This window comes from Pelodiscus sinensis, chromosome 1 (assembly GCF_052426305.1).
Source record: "Pelodiscus sinensis isolate ZL-2025 chromosome 1, ASM5242630v1, whole genome shotgun sequence".
In the NCBI taxonomy this organism is placed as follows: domain Eukaryota; kingdom Metazoa; phylum Chordata; order Testudines; family Trionychidae; genus Pelodiscus; species Pelodiscus sinensis.
Window position 1 is genome coordinate 204,783,373 of NC_143052.1, and position 16,574 is coordinate 204,799,946.

The window sequence follows — 16,574 nt, forward strand, 5'->3', positions numbered from 1 at the left end:
CCTTCTGAAATAAAAAGTTGTCTCCAATGCATTCCAAGAACTTGTTGGATAGTCTCTGCCCTGCAGTGTTATTTTCCCAACATATATCGGGATAGTTGAAGTCCTCTATCACCATCAAATCTTGGGCTTAGGATGATATTATTAGTTTAAAAAAAGCCTCATCCACTTCTTCTACCTTGGTAGGTGGCCTGTAATAGACTCGTAGCATGACATCACCCTTGTTTTTAATCCCTTTTAGCCTAACCCAGAGACTCTCAACACTTCTGTCTTCTATGTCCATCTCCACCTCACTCTAAGGGTGCATCTAGACTGACAAGATTTTGCGCAAAAGCAATTGCTTTTGTGCAAAAACATGCCAGCTGTCTACACTGGCCGCTTGAATTTGCGCAAGAGCACTGACTTTGTAATGTACAAAATCAGTGCTTCTTGCGCAAATACTTTCATGGTCCCGCTCAGGGATAAGCCCTATTGCACAAGAATACTTGCTCAAGAGGGCCAGTGTAGACAGGCACCTTAATTTTTTGCACAAGACAGCCCGATGGTTAAAATGGCCATCAGACCTTTCTTGTGCAAAAGTGCGTCTAGATTGGCACGGATGCTTTTGCGCAAAAGCACTTTTTTTGCAAAAGCATCCTTGCCAATCTAGACGCTCTTTTGCGGAAATACTTTTAATGGAAAAACTTTTCCATTAAAAGTATTTCCACAAAATCATGCCAGTCTAGACGTAGCCCAAGTGTATTCATTTTTAATATATAAGGCAACACCTCCTCCCTTTTTTACCATCCTTCCTGAGCAAGCTGTACCCTTCCATGCAAACATTCCAATCATGTGTATTATCTCATCAAGTTTCTGTGATGCCAACAATGTCATAATTGTACTGATTTATTAGCACTTCCAGTTCTTCCTGCTTATTACCCATACTTCTCGCATTTGTATATAGACATCTAAGATACTGATTTGACCTTGCCTGCCAGTTTTGCCCTGATCCTCCTTTCTCTCTGCCATTATAGCCCACGCTCCCTCCCATTTGCGACCCATCTTCCAGGTCTCCATGTTCTCCACTTACCTGTGGGCTTTGCTCACCTGTCCCCGTTGAACCTAGTTTAAATCCCTCCTCACTAGATTAGCCAGTCTGTGTCCAAATAGGGTCTTCCCCCTCCTTGAACGGTGAATGCCATCTCTGCCCAGCAGTCCTTCCTGGAATAGCATCCCATGGTTGAGGAAGCCAAAGCCCTCCTGGCAACATCATCTTCGCAGTCAGGCATTCACCTCCAGGATGCCCCTGTCTCTGCCTGGGCCCCTACCTTCGACAGGAAGGATCGAAGAGAATACCACCTGCGCTCCAAACTCCTTCACCCGTACTCCCAGAGCCCTGTAGTCACTCCTGATCCGCTCAGTGTCATGCCTCGCAGAATCATTTGTGCCCATGTGGATGAGTAGCATGGGGTAGTAGTCAGAGGGCCGGATAATCCTCAACAATGCCTCCATAACATCTCCGATACAGGCCCCCAGCAGACAGCATACCTCCTGAGATGAAATGTCAGGGCAACAGATGGGCGCCTCCGTCCCCCTCCAAAGATAGTCTCTGACTACCACTACCTCACATTTCCTATTAGCAGTGGTGGCAGCCGACCTCCTAGCCTTGGGGGTACGAGGCTTCTCCTCCTCTGTTGTAAGGAGTGATTCCTTATCTCCTGTATAAAGAAGAGCATAACGGTTTCCTAGAACCACAACCTTCCCTTACTCTCCTTTTTCTGCTTTAAATTAGGAGATTTTTCCTTTTTTCTCCATGCACCAGAAGAAGAGGGTTTTGCCCACGAAAGCTCATAATACTATATAATTTTTTTTAAGTCCCTAAGGTGCTACAGGAATATTCATTTTTTTTTCAGGTCACATAAAACATTCATAAAATCATTGCAACTCGATATTTCTAAATTATTGTATCCATGACACAGCTCTGAAGGTGATGGGTCATCTAGAGCACCCAGATTACAAGTCACAGCAAGCTTGTTTTATGATACTTGGAATTTTCCATAGTGAAATTTCTAAAGGCAGAATCAATGACTTTTGTTTTTCTTTTACCTGGTACAGTGTGTCTCCATCAAAAGTCAATGTGGCTAGTCTCATGCTTGTAGTTAAATACCTTGCAAGCGTAATGGTGGAAGAGCTTAGCAATGGTATGTAAGATGTATTCTCATAAATGTGGGAAGAATGTCTTTCTTTCTGTTCTGTACAAAGCTGAATACATTATGTTTTTGCAAACATTTTGCACTTATTTTTTACTAAAAAGTTCCATGAAGCAAAATGGCAAGTTTCATGGGGTTTCATTAAATTTTATACACAGGTAGTTTTATGGGCAGTAGAAACCAATCATTACAGTCCCTTACATTTAACCATGCTATTTTCAGACACCAAACACCCTCTCCTCTGTGCAACTCTCTTCTTTTTCTCTCTGGAGATCTGCTTCAGTATACAAAAGGAAAACAAACAAGCAATAGTAATTCATAGAATGTAATATACATTTTTTTGTTGTGCGGGAGGGAAGATGAGAGAAATCCTTAGATTGCACTTTGTATTCACACTCAGGGCAGTTTCTTGCCTCTGCACAACTGGTGGTATGGGAGGAGAGTGTATCTAAGCTAGTGGTGGGGGTCCATATGCTTCTGAGCAGCACTTTGCCACTCTTGTGATCCTGCTATAAGTGTGGTTGCAAGGAGCAGTGTTTGGTGGAAAAGGGGTTCTGGTTTAGTGATTTCTCCTAGATCTGTCTCAGCCAGCAGTGCTTCTCTCCAGACCTGCCACAGAAGAGACAGAGGATGCTAAGGCCAGGTGGAAAGACTTCATATAGTTCTTATTTCTCTATTGTCCCTTTCTCTTACCTACCTGTGGGGATATATCAAAACAAACCACAGTGTCATGGTCCTTTTTAGTTCGTTGTATTCCATTTTTATGCATTTAGATACTGTACTTGAGCTTAGAATTAAATAATTGGAACTGGTGGCAGCCAGATTTTCCATTTCCTTGGGAACTATGTGATTTTGATTTTTTTTCTGTTTTGTTATAGAACATGAACAAAGCAAAAATGAACTATTCCGTGAAATGAAATTTAGAAACATGGAGGGAGGAATTGATAAAAATATTTTTAGAAATTGAAATGTTTTGTACCAATTTTAATATTTTAAAATTTTATTAATGTCAAATATGTAAATATTGAAACAAAAAATCATGTTGAAATGGCAAATGAAGCTTGTCATTCTGAAAAGGGCAAAATGAAATAGTTCACTCTTCATTCTAATTTTGTTTAATGGATTTTTTTTTCTAAATCAGCATGTTTCTGCTAAACATTTCACTTGAAATAAATCATCATTCCTGACCCAATTTTCCATCAGAAAATTTCTGACTAGGTCTGATAAATAATACTGTATAGCTGATCCTCAAAAACATAAAGGGATTATCATTGCTAATAGAGTTTTACAAATTTCTGTAATTGTGTTTCTTTAAAACCATATTTTAATGCATGCGTGGTACAGCAGGACATGCTGGTGCCCAACTATTTTAAGATTCTTAGCACTATATTGTTTTATTATATTCTGGACAATATATTTACAAAAGAGTTTTTATGCCCATGTTGATCATCTCACAACATGCAGGTCACAATATATAAAGCTTTGTATTCAACATGCAAATGAGGATGCAATTAAAAAAAACATTTATTTTGCAATTATCAAATTTGTTCACATGTGAACTAAATTAAAAAGCTTGTTCCTAATTTGTGTGGCAATATAAAGTTTAAGTTCTTTTCTTGAAGTATGGCCATTTGATTTAAGAACCATACCTTAAAAATACATCTGCTTATAGCTAAAGTATAGTGGTTTTGAGAGGTTTTTTATAACTTATTCAGAAAATAGAAGAAAGCTACAGTTAGACTTTTTTTGTTTCCATTTAGCAATAATGGTTTCAAATACTCTTCCTGATGAGAAAAAAGCTAATAGTTATTTCAGAGTTACTATTCTCAGCGGTAATTGTTAAGCTGTCTGCTACTAGCAGATATTCATTTTCTTACAATTTCCACAGAAATTGTTTTGAAATTGTTTAAATTGGGTTATATCAATATGCATTATATGAATTGTTTTGCATGTTGTTGCATTGGTCAGTGTTGCTTAAATCAATTGGTGTCTTTTTCAGACCAATTTATGATGAGATAACAAGAGCAGAAATTTGCATTATGGTAATTTGATCATTTGCCAGTTCTTGCTGAAAATGACAAACAGAAATGTTCACAAAAAATGGCTGAGATGAATACATGAGTGTCCTTTGTCATCAGCCTAGTGTAGTACTTTTCCCATTTCTAGCACACAATTAATGCAGGTTTTGGTCATAAATCCCAAGTTATATAATATTTGTAGATCTTTTGAATACATACTAGTGTGAGGTATCATTTACTGTACATATCAGATACTTTGATCAAAATATTTACAATTTACATAAAAATATCTTTAAAAGATATTAACATAACCAGTCAAACAAATAATAAAAGTACCTGAATAAATTCCTTTACTTGTTCATATATATTTCTTTTCCATAGTTACTTTAGATATATTTCAAAGACAAATAATTGTGATCCATCTGCTTCTCTTGAGAAGGAAATCTGCACTCAGTATCTGCAATGTAATTGTAACGTCCTTAGCAATGGATTGTCATCATTGTCAGAAGCTCAAAATTTGACGTTAGGTTTAAGCAGAAGTATTATTGAATTTGCACACAAGAAAAGTTAAATAAAATGAATTATAAGGCAGTGAACAAATAATTCAACTTTAAATTATTTCTTAGAGTATTTTAATGTAATCTAACGTCTCTTGAATATATTTCAGAAATTAGATACTTTGTAGCAGAATACAACAACATTTCAAACACACTTGATTATTAAGTTTGTTTTCCAACAGAAAATACAATCTGATTTGACAAGTCATGAGATTAGTTTGGGAGAAATGAAAAAACGAAACAAGGGCAAGGATGCTGCCAAACGAGTTTTCTCCCAAATTGAGGTTGCACAGGTACGTAATCTTCCATTCTTCCTGTCCTTCCTATAGCACAATGTTGTGTGTTGACATATTCTTCATAATTTATATTATCTATATGTAACATTTTATCTGTTCCTTCAAATTTTGTGCTACTATGCGACAGTAGTCTAACAAGTCACTGATTCAGATTAAAATCATCCTGCTATATTTTATTAGTGCTATTTTTTATTTTTTCCTGCTTGCATGTATGGCAATATGGTCAACAATTCTAGCATACTTAATGCTCCACATATCTAAAAATTGTATCAAGTAAGTAAACTTGTTATGGAGAAAACCTTTTGAATGTAATGACAGAATACAAAGCAACACATGCAAGATATGATGGGTATATCGTTTTTGAGCTATGTTAAGATATTTGTATTAAGTAGACCAGTTGGCTACTCTCCAGGACACCATTTTAGTGACAAAACCATGATTTTAATAAATATCCTGTGTACTGTATATTTTTTTGAAAATTATTTGCAGAACATGTATCCTTATTAACAGTTCCCACATTTTCAGCACTTTCCAAGTGCAAGTGGTGTGCGTTAAGTACCAAAGTCCAATCTGAGCAATTGATTGATATTTAAAAATTATAACTAGCATGTTATTCTGACATACTTAATAAACAAGGGGAGACATGTTAGATATGAAGACTATATTAATTCCATTTTCAGTTACATGCCTTCCCAAATGATCTTTGAAACATTCCTAACTCTATGATCCTCTTCAGTTCAACTTTTGGAATGAATACTAAACTTCCATGATGCTGTGAAATAAATACATTGATATTCATGTTAAAATACATCATTGATCAACTTATCTTTAATGGTAGACTAGGCAAAATACCATGATTTAACAGCAAAGAACAACCATTTATTTGGTCTTCCAATTGAGCACAGTTATCTATTTTTTCCCCCTTTGCTGACAGTCTTCCTTAATATTTGTGTCTGTTTCCCAGTCACGAAAAAGGAATTGCTAATAGTTCCCTCATTCACAGATCTGATGAAAAGATAAAGGGGACGTCTGCATTGCAGGGCAAAAGCTAAACTAAGCTATGCAATATCAGCTATATCAGCTTTTGGCATGTCTACAGAGCAGGAAGTTGAAGGAAGAACACTCTTCCTTCAACTTCCCTTACTCCTTGTGAAATGAAGTTTACAGGAATAGGAGTAAGAAGTCCTCCAGATTGACATTATTTAGAAATAATGGCTTGCTGTGTCAGTTAGGGTATGTCTTCACTACTCCGCTAGTTCGAACTAGCGGGGGTAATGTAGTCATCCGCACTTGCAAATGAAGCCCGGGATTTGAATTTCCCGGGCTTCATTTGCATGAAGCCGGCCGGCGCCATTTTTAAATGCCGGCTAGTTCGAACCCCGTGCCGCATGGCTACACGCGGCACGGAGTAGCTAGTTCGGATTAGGATTCCTAATCCGAACTAGCTACTCCGTGCCACGTGTAGCCGCGCGGCACGGGGTTCGAACTAGCCGACATTTAAAAATGGCGCCGGCCGGCTTCATGCAAATGAAGCCCGGGAAATTCAAATCCCGGGCTTCATTTGCAAGTGTGGATGACTACATTACCCCCGCTAGTTCGAACTAGCAGGGTAGTGTAGACATACCCTAACTTAGAAATAACGCTGCTGTGTAGACTTACCCAAATTGATTTTGTATTTAATGTTTAGTGCTGAGGGGCATAGAAATATCTATTTATAAAATGCTAAAAGTTATTTATTTTAAAAAAGTTTGTTCCATTTAATATCTCCTCCTCTTTATGGGATCTGTTCATTCCTTGAGGAATATATGCAATTATGTTCATCTCTCCTGTTAACTCTTTCCATGCTAGTCTCCAAGGTACATGGAATACTGCAGTTTCCCAGGCAAATGCTACTTTCAAAAAGATCCATGTATACCTAAAAACACTGCTGGTTCTCACTTCAGGCATACTGGCCAAGTTGGACAAAAGCTAACATTTATTGAGCTGTGAGAAAAATAGCTTCCCTAAAACGGAACTTATTCACCGAAGTAGATGAACAGTTGAAAAAGTGATCTGATTACTAATACTTTTAGGCTTTTGTGGTTTTGGAGCTATTTGATACACGTGCCCTTTAAAAAATATTTATTTTCCTACATGTGAAAGATTTTATTTTTAGCTCCCTTTTGTCCTCATAGAGTTCCTCCAAAAGCCTCTCAATTATCATTCATATTGCTATTTTTGTCAAGCTGAGTTAACTCTTTTAGGCCACATCTTCATTCTTGGGAAGATTGATGCTGTGGTGTTGATCTTACAGAGTTTGAGTTAGTGGCTCTAATAAAGACCTTCTAAATTGAACAGTGAGGGTGCTCCTGTCTACACTGGTTCTCCTCAATTTGCAAGAAGTAACGGAATTTGATGGGAGCATTTGCTCCCATTGACCTCCTGCTGTGGAGATGGCACCAAAGGTTGAATTAAGGTATGTTGACTCCATCTATGCAATTAACATAGTTGGAGTTGTGTATCTTAATTTGACCTTTTAGTTAACTTGCAGTTACTTGGATTTGAAGATAATTGATTAATTTACATAATTGTAAAGATCTTTTCTGTGTACATAAAATAAATCACTATTACAATTTTACTGAAAACTAAACATATCATACTTAAAATTACATTGCCTCTTTTTTTTATTTTGCTACTCCTGTTTTAAGACAGTCCAGCTCTATTGATATCAATGGAGTTATAGTAACTGAAAACTGGACTTCCACAGTGATGAATCAGACAGCAAAACATCTGTCTTCACTTTTTTTCCCCCACAGAGCAGAGACATTTTTAAATAAATACTGTACACATTTTTTTGCTCTAAGGAAAATTCCTCATTTGCATTACCTATACAATATGGTGATGATACTTGTTTAAATTTCTAGACAGAAAAGAAACGGTAGCTGCAAAAAAAGATATAATTGTGCTGAAAGTGGTGGAACTGCTATTTTCTTGCCAAACTTACCTCTTTTTTTGTATTAATGTGCCTTGGGAGCTGTGTTCTGGGCTTGAGAGAAGGAAGGGGTAAAAGAGGTTTAGCTAAAACAATAATCTTATTCTGTCATGATAATGAACCATTTACTCCTAGTAGGTTAGAAATATTTTGAGGAATTAAAAACCAGTTTCATACACTTAACCATGAAGTGCTATTGCTTGGAATTTAGAAGTATATCAAAGCAGTTATACATTGGATAAGAGGAAATATTTCAATGTGTTTTTATGCTGCTTTTCATAAAATTTTATGACTGGAATGGACCATGAGCATATAGTCCATTCTCCTACACTTATGGCAGGACTAAGCATTATCTAGACCATCCCTGACAGATGTCTGTGTAACCTGTTCTTAAAAATCTACTATGATGGAGATTCTGCAACCTCCGTAGGCAATTTATTCCAGTGCTTAACTACTTGACAAAAGGTTTTTACAATGTCCAATCTAAACCACCCATACTGTAATTTAAACACAATGTTTTTTATCCTATCCTGTGACGTTGAGGAGAACATTTTTTTTTCTTCCTCCTCCTTTATGATATTCTGAATTAGAAAAGTGCTTGACTCACTCCCTTTCCTTGTAGGTGAATGACTAATACAAATTCTTAATAATAACCACTGAATCTAAAAGTTATAAACATTACACTGACTTATTGACAAGAATGAATTGTGTACTTTTCCTTGATGAAATTTCACAGTTGATCCTATCTAATTCACTTTATTATTAAGGCTACTTAGATATGTGAGAACCGTTACATCTTAAGGTATTTACTACCCACGTTAGACCCTCTGAGAAAAAGTGAAGTTAATAGCTGCCTCCAAAAGGCAAAATGTACTGAAGTATATGAGCTTCTTATTAGCTGAGAATAACAATAATTCTGTGCAACAGAGATTTGTCTAGCTTTTATGCAGTTCGTATATGTTAGTGCAGACTACCTTATGCTCATGGGATCTAACAAAGCTCAGTCACTACTGACTGAGCATCATTGTCGTTATTGCAGCAAACTGGTAAACTCTGTTCATTTTCCAATGGATACGTCCTCAGTTTCTCTCTCTCTCTCGCTCACACTCACACACAACCCCCAAGGACACTTCACAGTTATTATCCTTTTTGGCAGTCTTAGCTGAAGACAATGAATTCAAACAGATACTAGATTACGTCTCACTGCGCAGTGATAATCCAGCCTGGTCAACCATGAAAGAATTCTGGCAGGGTGATTTCTGGGAGAAACTTGCACTGTTCTACCTGTGCTGTTATTAGTTCTATGCATACACAGATATGTTGGCTCCCAGAATGATTCCAGTACCTACTACTTTTATTGATTAAGAATAAACAAACTAACTTGTGGATATTTGTAATCAGGTATAATAATAATTTGCAAAGACAAATAGTATGTGAAAATATAAAATTCAGGTATCATGTATGTCACAGGAATAATCATTTGAAATATACCTCCGCTTACCTATAGATTTTGTTTGTTTTTAAAAATCTATTCTAAATTCAATGTGCAGAAGATCCAGCTAGAGGATTGCAATAGTCCCTTCAAAACTTAGTTTGTGAATATATGAGAATCAAATCCCAGTGCGTATTCCAAGCCTATATATAAGTGCACAAGCTTCATGCAAGGCTTTTCTACAGTAACTAAAGAAAGAGCTATCTCCCGATACCTAAAAAAGCTTATATCATGGAAATAAGTGAGCTGCATTTCTGGAGCCTTATGTATGGTTTGATTCTCCCTTTACAAAAAGAACAATTATTAGAGCTGTTCCCAAGACCCCTATATTCTAGAGAACATTGAGATCTGCACTAGGAGTGTAGATTCTTACATAGACACCTCCTGCTCATTGCTATCTTTCCTATGCAACAGAATATTACCAGTTCTGTTGCATCTGGTTGTCCTATGCAGGTGCAAGGGAAAAGAAAAGGATTTTCTTTCTTCCTAGTAAAGAAACCAAGATTGGTTTCAGCTGATATCTAGTTGAAGGAGCAAAGTGTTTTGAAGAAAAGTGCATAACGTTTGAGAAAGCATACTGATTTGATAAGCCATTGTGATGTTTCCATTCTTTCCTCCCGTTTTTACCACTAACCCATATTGACTTTTCAGAAAAAACTACAAGATGTCTCCATGAAGTTCCGCTTGTTCCAGAAGCCAGCCAATTTTGAGCAACGTCTACAGGAATGTAAAAGAATTTTAGATGAAGTGAAATTGCAGGTGCCCAAGTTGGAGATGAAGAGCATAGAGCAGGAGGTAGTGCAGTCACAGTTGGATCATTGCATGGTATGTATGTACGGTCTGGTGAGGTTTTTTCAAAGTATTTCCTGTCTATTCACATACCAAGTAATTCTGGTTGGGATTTAAAATATATATGGCTGAGATTTTTAAAATCAGATATCCCATTGTAATTCAGGTGAATTTGTGATATGTATCTTAAGAAGGTTTGAAAATCAATCCCACTCGTATGTTTATTTCCTACTTTTTCTTGCAAATCCAGGACTCATCAACTTTAAGTTGTCACAGGTACTACATAGGTGCCTGAGTCACTTTTCCACTTTTTGTTGGTTTAAAATCATATTTTCCCTGTATGTTTAAATGTGTTTCTCTTCTGTCTTGCCATGAGAGAGAACCCTGAAAAAAGCAAAGGAAACTGATTACATAGTTGAAATGTTAATACTGACTACTGAAGTTGATTGAAAATCAAACTTTTAGTATTTTGAATTTGCTTTTATCCTAAATTGAAATAATCATCACATAATGCTTACCTGATCTGTTTGTTTCCTTGGAAGCATGTGGCATAGTTGACTGTCGAAAGCCAAGATACTGGATTAGTTGGACCTTTGCTATGACCCAGTGTGGCTATTCTTATGACCCTGAAAAGCTGAAATATCTTTTTTTCTTTTATTAACAAATGGAAAGTTCTGAAAAAAAATGGAAATGAGAAACAGATGGATTAACATTAAACAGATTTGAAACAATGTTTTCCTCAGCTGTTGCAGTACCTCATGTGCCGCATGTGGCTAATCTGCTTTTTTGGGCGGCCTTTCTAGCAATGGTATATCTCTTTTGATGCTCCACAATCATAGGATTTCTTTGATGCACAAAGATGTTTCAACAAAGGGGAGGGACAGCTACAGCTCTTATGAAACACCACAGAAGCTTAGGAAGGCACACTATCATAAGAATAATTTGTAAGTTATAAATTCTGGTTTACCGTGCCTCTATTCAGCAACTAATTTTTAGCTGAAGTGTACCTAAAGTTGTGATACACTTTAAAAAAATCACGGTGTTTTTAGGTACTGTGTACTTTGTAAAGATAACAATTGATGTCACTCTTCATAATGAATGTTTTCCTTATGTCTTGGCTTATACATTTTACCACATCACTACCTCTGCTGGTGGATCAGTTTTAGCTACACAACAGCTATCTTCCTTGCTGATGCCCTCTATACAAAGTTGCCTACATTTTAGTGATAAGTTGTGTATTTGTCTTACAAGGCACCTGAGGGGTTATGTACATCTGTAGGTAAATTCATATTAATATTTTTGAGATGCAATGGGTCGGTGAACTTCTGTGTAAGCTATAAAGCGAATGTACTGAGATTCTCTTATCAGGTCTGCAATAGAGAAAGCATCATATATTTAGCTGAACTGTCTACACTTGTTGGACATAAATTTGATTTCACTACAATGTCACAGGATGTACAGGTAGTTAAAACACACAGAAATTATTTAACACCAGCCCAATCAGAAAGAAGAGAAATACGGTCTAGATTCTTTTAAAGTTCTGTCAAAGTATGTGAAACAGAAGTTTTTTCAGCATATCACCAGAAATTGCCAGTGCATATAATGATGTAGTTAAAACATCAACAGTAAACTTCATCAAGAAACTTACCATTTAAATTCTTCACATTTTTGTGTTTATAGATATTCTATAGTTCAGAGGAGACTCTTTCCCACTTCAGTGTAATAAGTTTCTAGTGTACAACAGAATTCATTTTTAAATGAAATGAAGAAAACAAAGTTAAAGTTGTGTATTTTAACAGGGAAAAGAAAGTTAAGAATGTTGGGTAATGTTTGTCCCAAATAATTTCTGTGTGCGCCAAATATTAGATCACTTATATTAGATACCAGTTTATTTGACAATCCAGTTATAAGAAGATATTGTTGTATCCAGGTAATGAAGTAGTTCTGTCCTTTTTTTTTCTTTTTCTTTTTAACTGTCATTGTTTCAGAAGGCAAGGGAAAAAGTCTGCTCTCTGCACATAGATTGCATGTCATGATTTTAAATATTTGTCCACACCTACTGCTTAGTCATTTGAAACAATTAGGCAAGATAGAGATACTTATTATTTTTTGTTTTAAAAGGCAGTATATCTCTCTGCTTTTTAGACCATTAAAAGCAATATTAAGCTAAGTTAAATTGAAGAGGAAATCTGCATTATACTAGCCTAGGGATTTAGTGACTGGCAAACTGTCACATTTCCACTCAAATTAGACTTTTAGATTGTACCTGCTAGATGACATGATTGGGCAAAGGACACCTGCTATTATTTTAAACACTGTATTGTCTAAATCAGCTCTGAGCAGACCTTTGTCATATAATGTTACAAATTCTTAACTATCTCAGTACGTTTGCCATGTCTTCCAGCAATGGCAGAACATTGTAGATGAATAAGTCTAACATAGACAAGGACATATAATTTGAGTTCTGAACTACTATATATTTGAGAGAATTGGTGTCTGTCTGTCTGTGTATCCAACCATCCATCGATGAGTGCATTTGTTCAAGAATTCCTCCAAAACATAAGACCTAGGACCACTCATTTTTATATGCAGCTTCCTCTTATCCTAACTTAAAGGAAAGTCAGGTTGTGTGGGAGAATGGGATGTGTGCAGAATGTAACTGTTTCTCATCAAATAGAAAGGGAGGATGTGACAGGATGAAGTCACGGATGACCCTTTGGGGGTGCCTCCCACAGTGCTGAGACAGCCCTTGCCTCTTGCCTTCCTGATCTCTGGGGCTCTTCACTACCCAGTCCTGCTGGGCTAACTCCCTGGTCTCCCCCAGCCAAGGCCCTGAGCTCAGATCCCTGCCTCCCCACCCCCAAAGAAGCAGGAGAGACACTGGATCCCAGGAGAGTGCAGTTTAGGGTCCAGCTTCCTGTGATACCACTCCCCAAATGGGATCAAAACTCCAAAGAATTAGGTAAGCCACCTTTAATGATGAAAGGACTGCACACTGTTTGCTTCCCCAGGTAATAATTGTTTACCCTGAGTTTGATAGAAAATAAAAGGGATTTTATTAAGTACAAGCAGTGGTAATAAGTGAGAACAGGCAGATCAAAGTAGGTTACAAATCAAAAGAATCAAAAATGCTCAGCTAATTCTATACTGTAACCTCAGTACAAACTTTTTGTAACTCACCCTAAAATATCTTTTCCAGCTGTCCCTCCAAACCAGATCTGTCCCCCCATCCTGGGGTCTTTGGTTCCTTCTTTCAGGTGCAGTCCAGCCAAAAGGCCAAGGCCCCTTCTTTCCTATTCTTTTTTACGGAGTTGAGGCCACTCCCTACCAACCAGTGCTCAGATTTAAGAACAAAGAAATTAACAGTTGTTCATCAAGGCATTGAGGTAACACCCTCTATGCCTCTCTCTCACATTTAAAACCCACAAAGTATTCCCCACTCCATGTCTAACTTTACACACAAAAATGATACAAACATCCAAGTCAGATAAACAGAACCAGCGGATCATGACATGAAGATTGATAGGTTAGGTTACATGAGATAATTTGTTCAAAGCACCTTTGTTATGTATACTCATGTCCATAAGCCTATTTCATAAAGCATGGGGTGTGTGATAGTGGAGACAATTATACTCACAAATAACCACAGGAGATAGTTATACTTCAGAATGACTTCTGGGGAGCAGCCGCTGGCTGGCAGCATAGTCCCTGCTACTCCAGCCTGCCTGGAGAGCAGTTGCCAACCATGCCGTGTGGCCCCTGCTGCCCCAGGCTGGCCCCAGGGAGCAGCCAGCGCCCCCATTCATTGAGCTCCCCCTTCACTAAGCCCCCTGCCCTGACTCCTGCAGCTCCCCACACCTCCTGCCCCTTTCTGAGGCTGAGCCCTTTCTGATCCCCAAACCCTGACTACTGCATCCCTAGCCTCCTGCCCTAAGCCCCCCCCATTCTTGAATCCCTGCCCTGACTCCTGCTCCCCCACACCTCTAGCCCCGTTCTCTGAAAGACACAACAATTTCCATAGGAGTTGAGAGTGTGCCACATTTCACAGGTGAGGTTATTATGTACCAAATAATGTCAAGATTTTTAATTGTTCTACATAATCCTTAAATCCCAAGTTGGCTTTGCTTTTATTTATTTTATTAATTGTGGTGTTTCTTTCCCCTGTGTTCAATTGATTAGAAATTGTATAAAAGCCTGAGTGAAGTGAAGTCTGAAGTGGAAACAGTGATAAAAACTGGGCGTCAGATTGTTCAGAAACAACAGACAGAGAACCCCAAAGAACTGGATGAAAGACTCACAGCTTTGAAGTTGCAGTATAATGAATTGGGTGCTCTGGTATGTACTCTGATTTATAGTGTAAAACCAGGCTTAGAAAGCTAAGAACTGTCTTTCTGTTATATGTTAACTTTTATTGTTTGTTTGTTCCCTTTGAGTCTCTGAAATCAATCCTGCCTCTGTTTTCAAAAGTGTAATGCTTGTTAGAAAGCCAAAGTTAATCAATTGGATGGATTTTCAGTTTGGTCCAAGAAAATATTTAAAACCCAAAGACATATAATATTGATTTCTTATCAGGCTCTAAGGTTATTCTTTCCTAAAACTAAACATATTTTTGGCTTTCCAATGTCTTTTTTTTAAATCAATAGGCTATTTACCAGTCACCAGTTTAAAAGCACTCTTGGTAGGGCTTACATCTGCAGATCAAATCAATGGTTCTTCAATTCTTTCATTCTGTGAGTTGCATCATAAGAGTCAGAGAGGTAGAAGTGTTAGTCCGTAACTGAAAAAAACTGAAAAAAACAATGAATAGTCTTGCAGTACCTTAGAGACTATCAAAAATGTAGATGGTAGCTTTCATGGGCACAGCCCACTTCTTCAGATGATAGAGTTAAAGGAACCAGGGAACAAATAAATAGCAGAGAAAGAGGTAAATGAGACTTAGAGTGGGTTCTAAGTACCCAGTGCTTGGCTTTTTATGTCATTAGGGTGTGGAGTGGAATGTAGTGGGACATCCTCTTAAGGTCTGTGTTTAAACCTCAATTGCAGGTGTCAAACTTGTAAATGAAATCAAGTTCTGCAGCTTCTGTCTCTAGCTGGTTTTTGAAATTGCCTTGTGAAAGCTTTTGAAGCTGTAGAACTTGTTTTCATTTACAACTTTGATACCTGCAATAGAGATTTAAACACAGAACATTGTGGTCATCTAGTCTGATTCCTGCATATTTCAGGCCACAAAACCTCACTCACTCCTGTAATAGATCCCCTACCCTATTGCTAAGTCACTGAACTCCTCAAATCATGGTTTAAGGACTTCACATTACTGAGAATTCACCATTTTTACTAATTTAAACCTGCAAGTTACCTGTGCCCCATGCTGCAGTGGAAGGTGAACGCCTTCCCCTGGGTCGCTGACAATCAGAGCTGTGGGAAAATTCCTTCCTGGCTTCTATTATGGGGTTAATGAGACCCTGAGCATGTGGGCAAGGCCCACCAGGCAGACATCTGGGTAAGAATTTGCTGTAGTAAATCAGAACCCTCCTCTTCTAGTGCCATATCTTCAGCCAATGGGGATTTTGGGTACAAGCAATTGTCAGTGAGCCACCTGCCCTTGCAGGCAGTCTCATCAAACTATTCCATGTACTTATCAAGCTCTGTCTTGAAGCCAGTTAGGTTTTTTGCCTCCACTGCTCTGCTTGGAAGACTTCTTCGGAATTTCAATCCTCTGATGATTAGAAAACTTCACCTAGTTTCAAGCCTAAACTTGTTGATGAGCAGTTCATATCCATTTCTTGTGGGATACACTGATGCTCACCTTAAATAATTCTCCCTCCCCCCCCCCCCCGGATGTATCTTTCTGATGTATTTACACAGAGTAGCCATATCTCCCCTCAGCCTTATATTAATTAGATTTAAAAAGCCAAACTCTTTGAGTCTCTTCTTATAAAGTTTTCAGTTTCTCAGATCATCCTGCTCTCTCTTTTCTGTACCTTTTCCAATTTGAATTCATCTTCCTTAAACATGAGTGACCAGAATTTCACATAGTACTCCAGATGAGGTTTCACCACTGCCTTGTGTAGTAGTATAAGCATTTCTTTGTCTGTACTGGAAATACCTCACCTGATAGATCCTAGGACTCCATTAGCCTTTTCAACAGCTGTACCTCATTCATGGCTCATGGTCATCCTGTGATGAACCAATATCCCCACTCCTTTTCTTCCCCCTTCATTTACAACTAACAGGCCCTCAGCTTATAGCAAAAATTCTTGTTGTT

At 37.7% G+C, this 16,574-nt stretch overlaps 1 protein-coding gene across 12 annotated transcripts in view; it reads left to right on the forward strand.

The window, feature by feature from the left end:
* Window positions 1–16,574, forward strand: part of DMD (dystrophin) — a 2,135,104-nt gene that overhangs the window by 935,816 nt on the left and 1,182,714 nt on the right. For all 12 annotated transcript variants that reach the window (XM_075916549.2, XM_089775838.1, XM_075916586.2 and 9 more), the window contains 3 exons: window positions 4,944–5,054; window positions 10,172–10,345; window positions 14,489–14,644. In XM_075916549.2, the coding sequence (XP_075772664.2) occupies window positions 4,944–5,054; window positions 10,172–10,345; window positions 14,489–14,644 (441 nt within the window). The remainder of the gene's footprint in view (window positions 1–4,943; window positions 5,055–10,171; window positions 10,346–14,488; window positions 14,645–16,574) is intronic.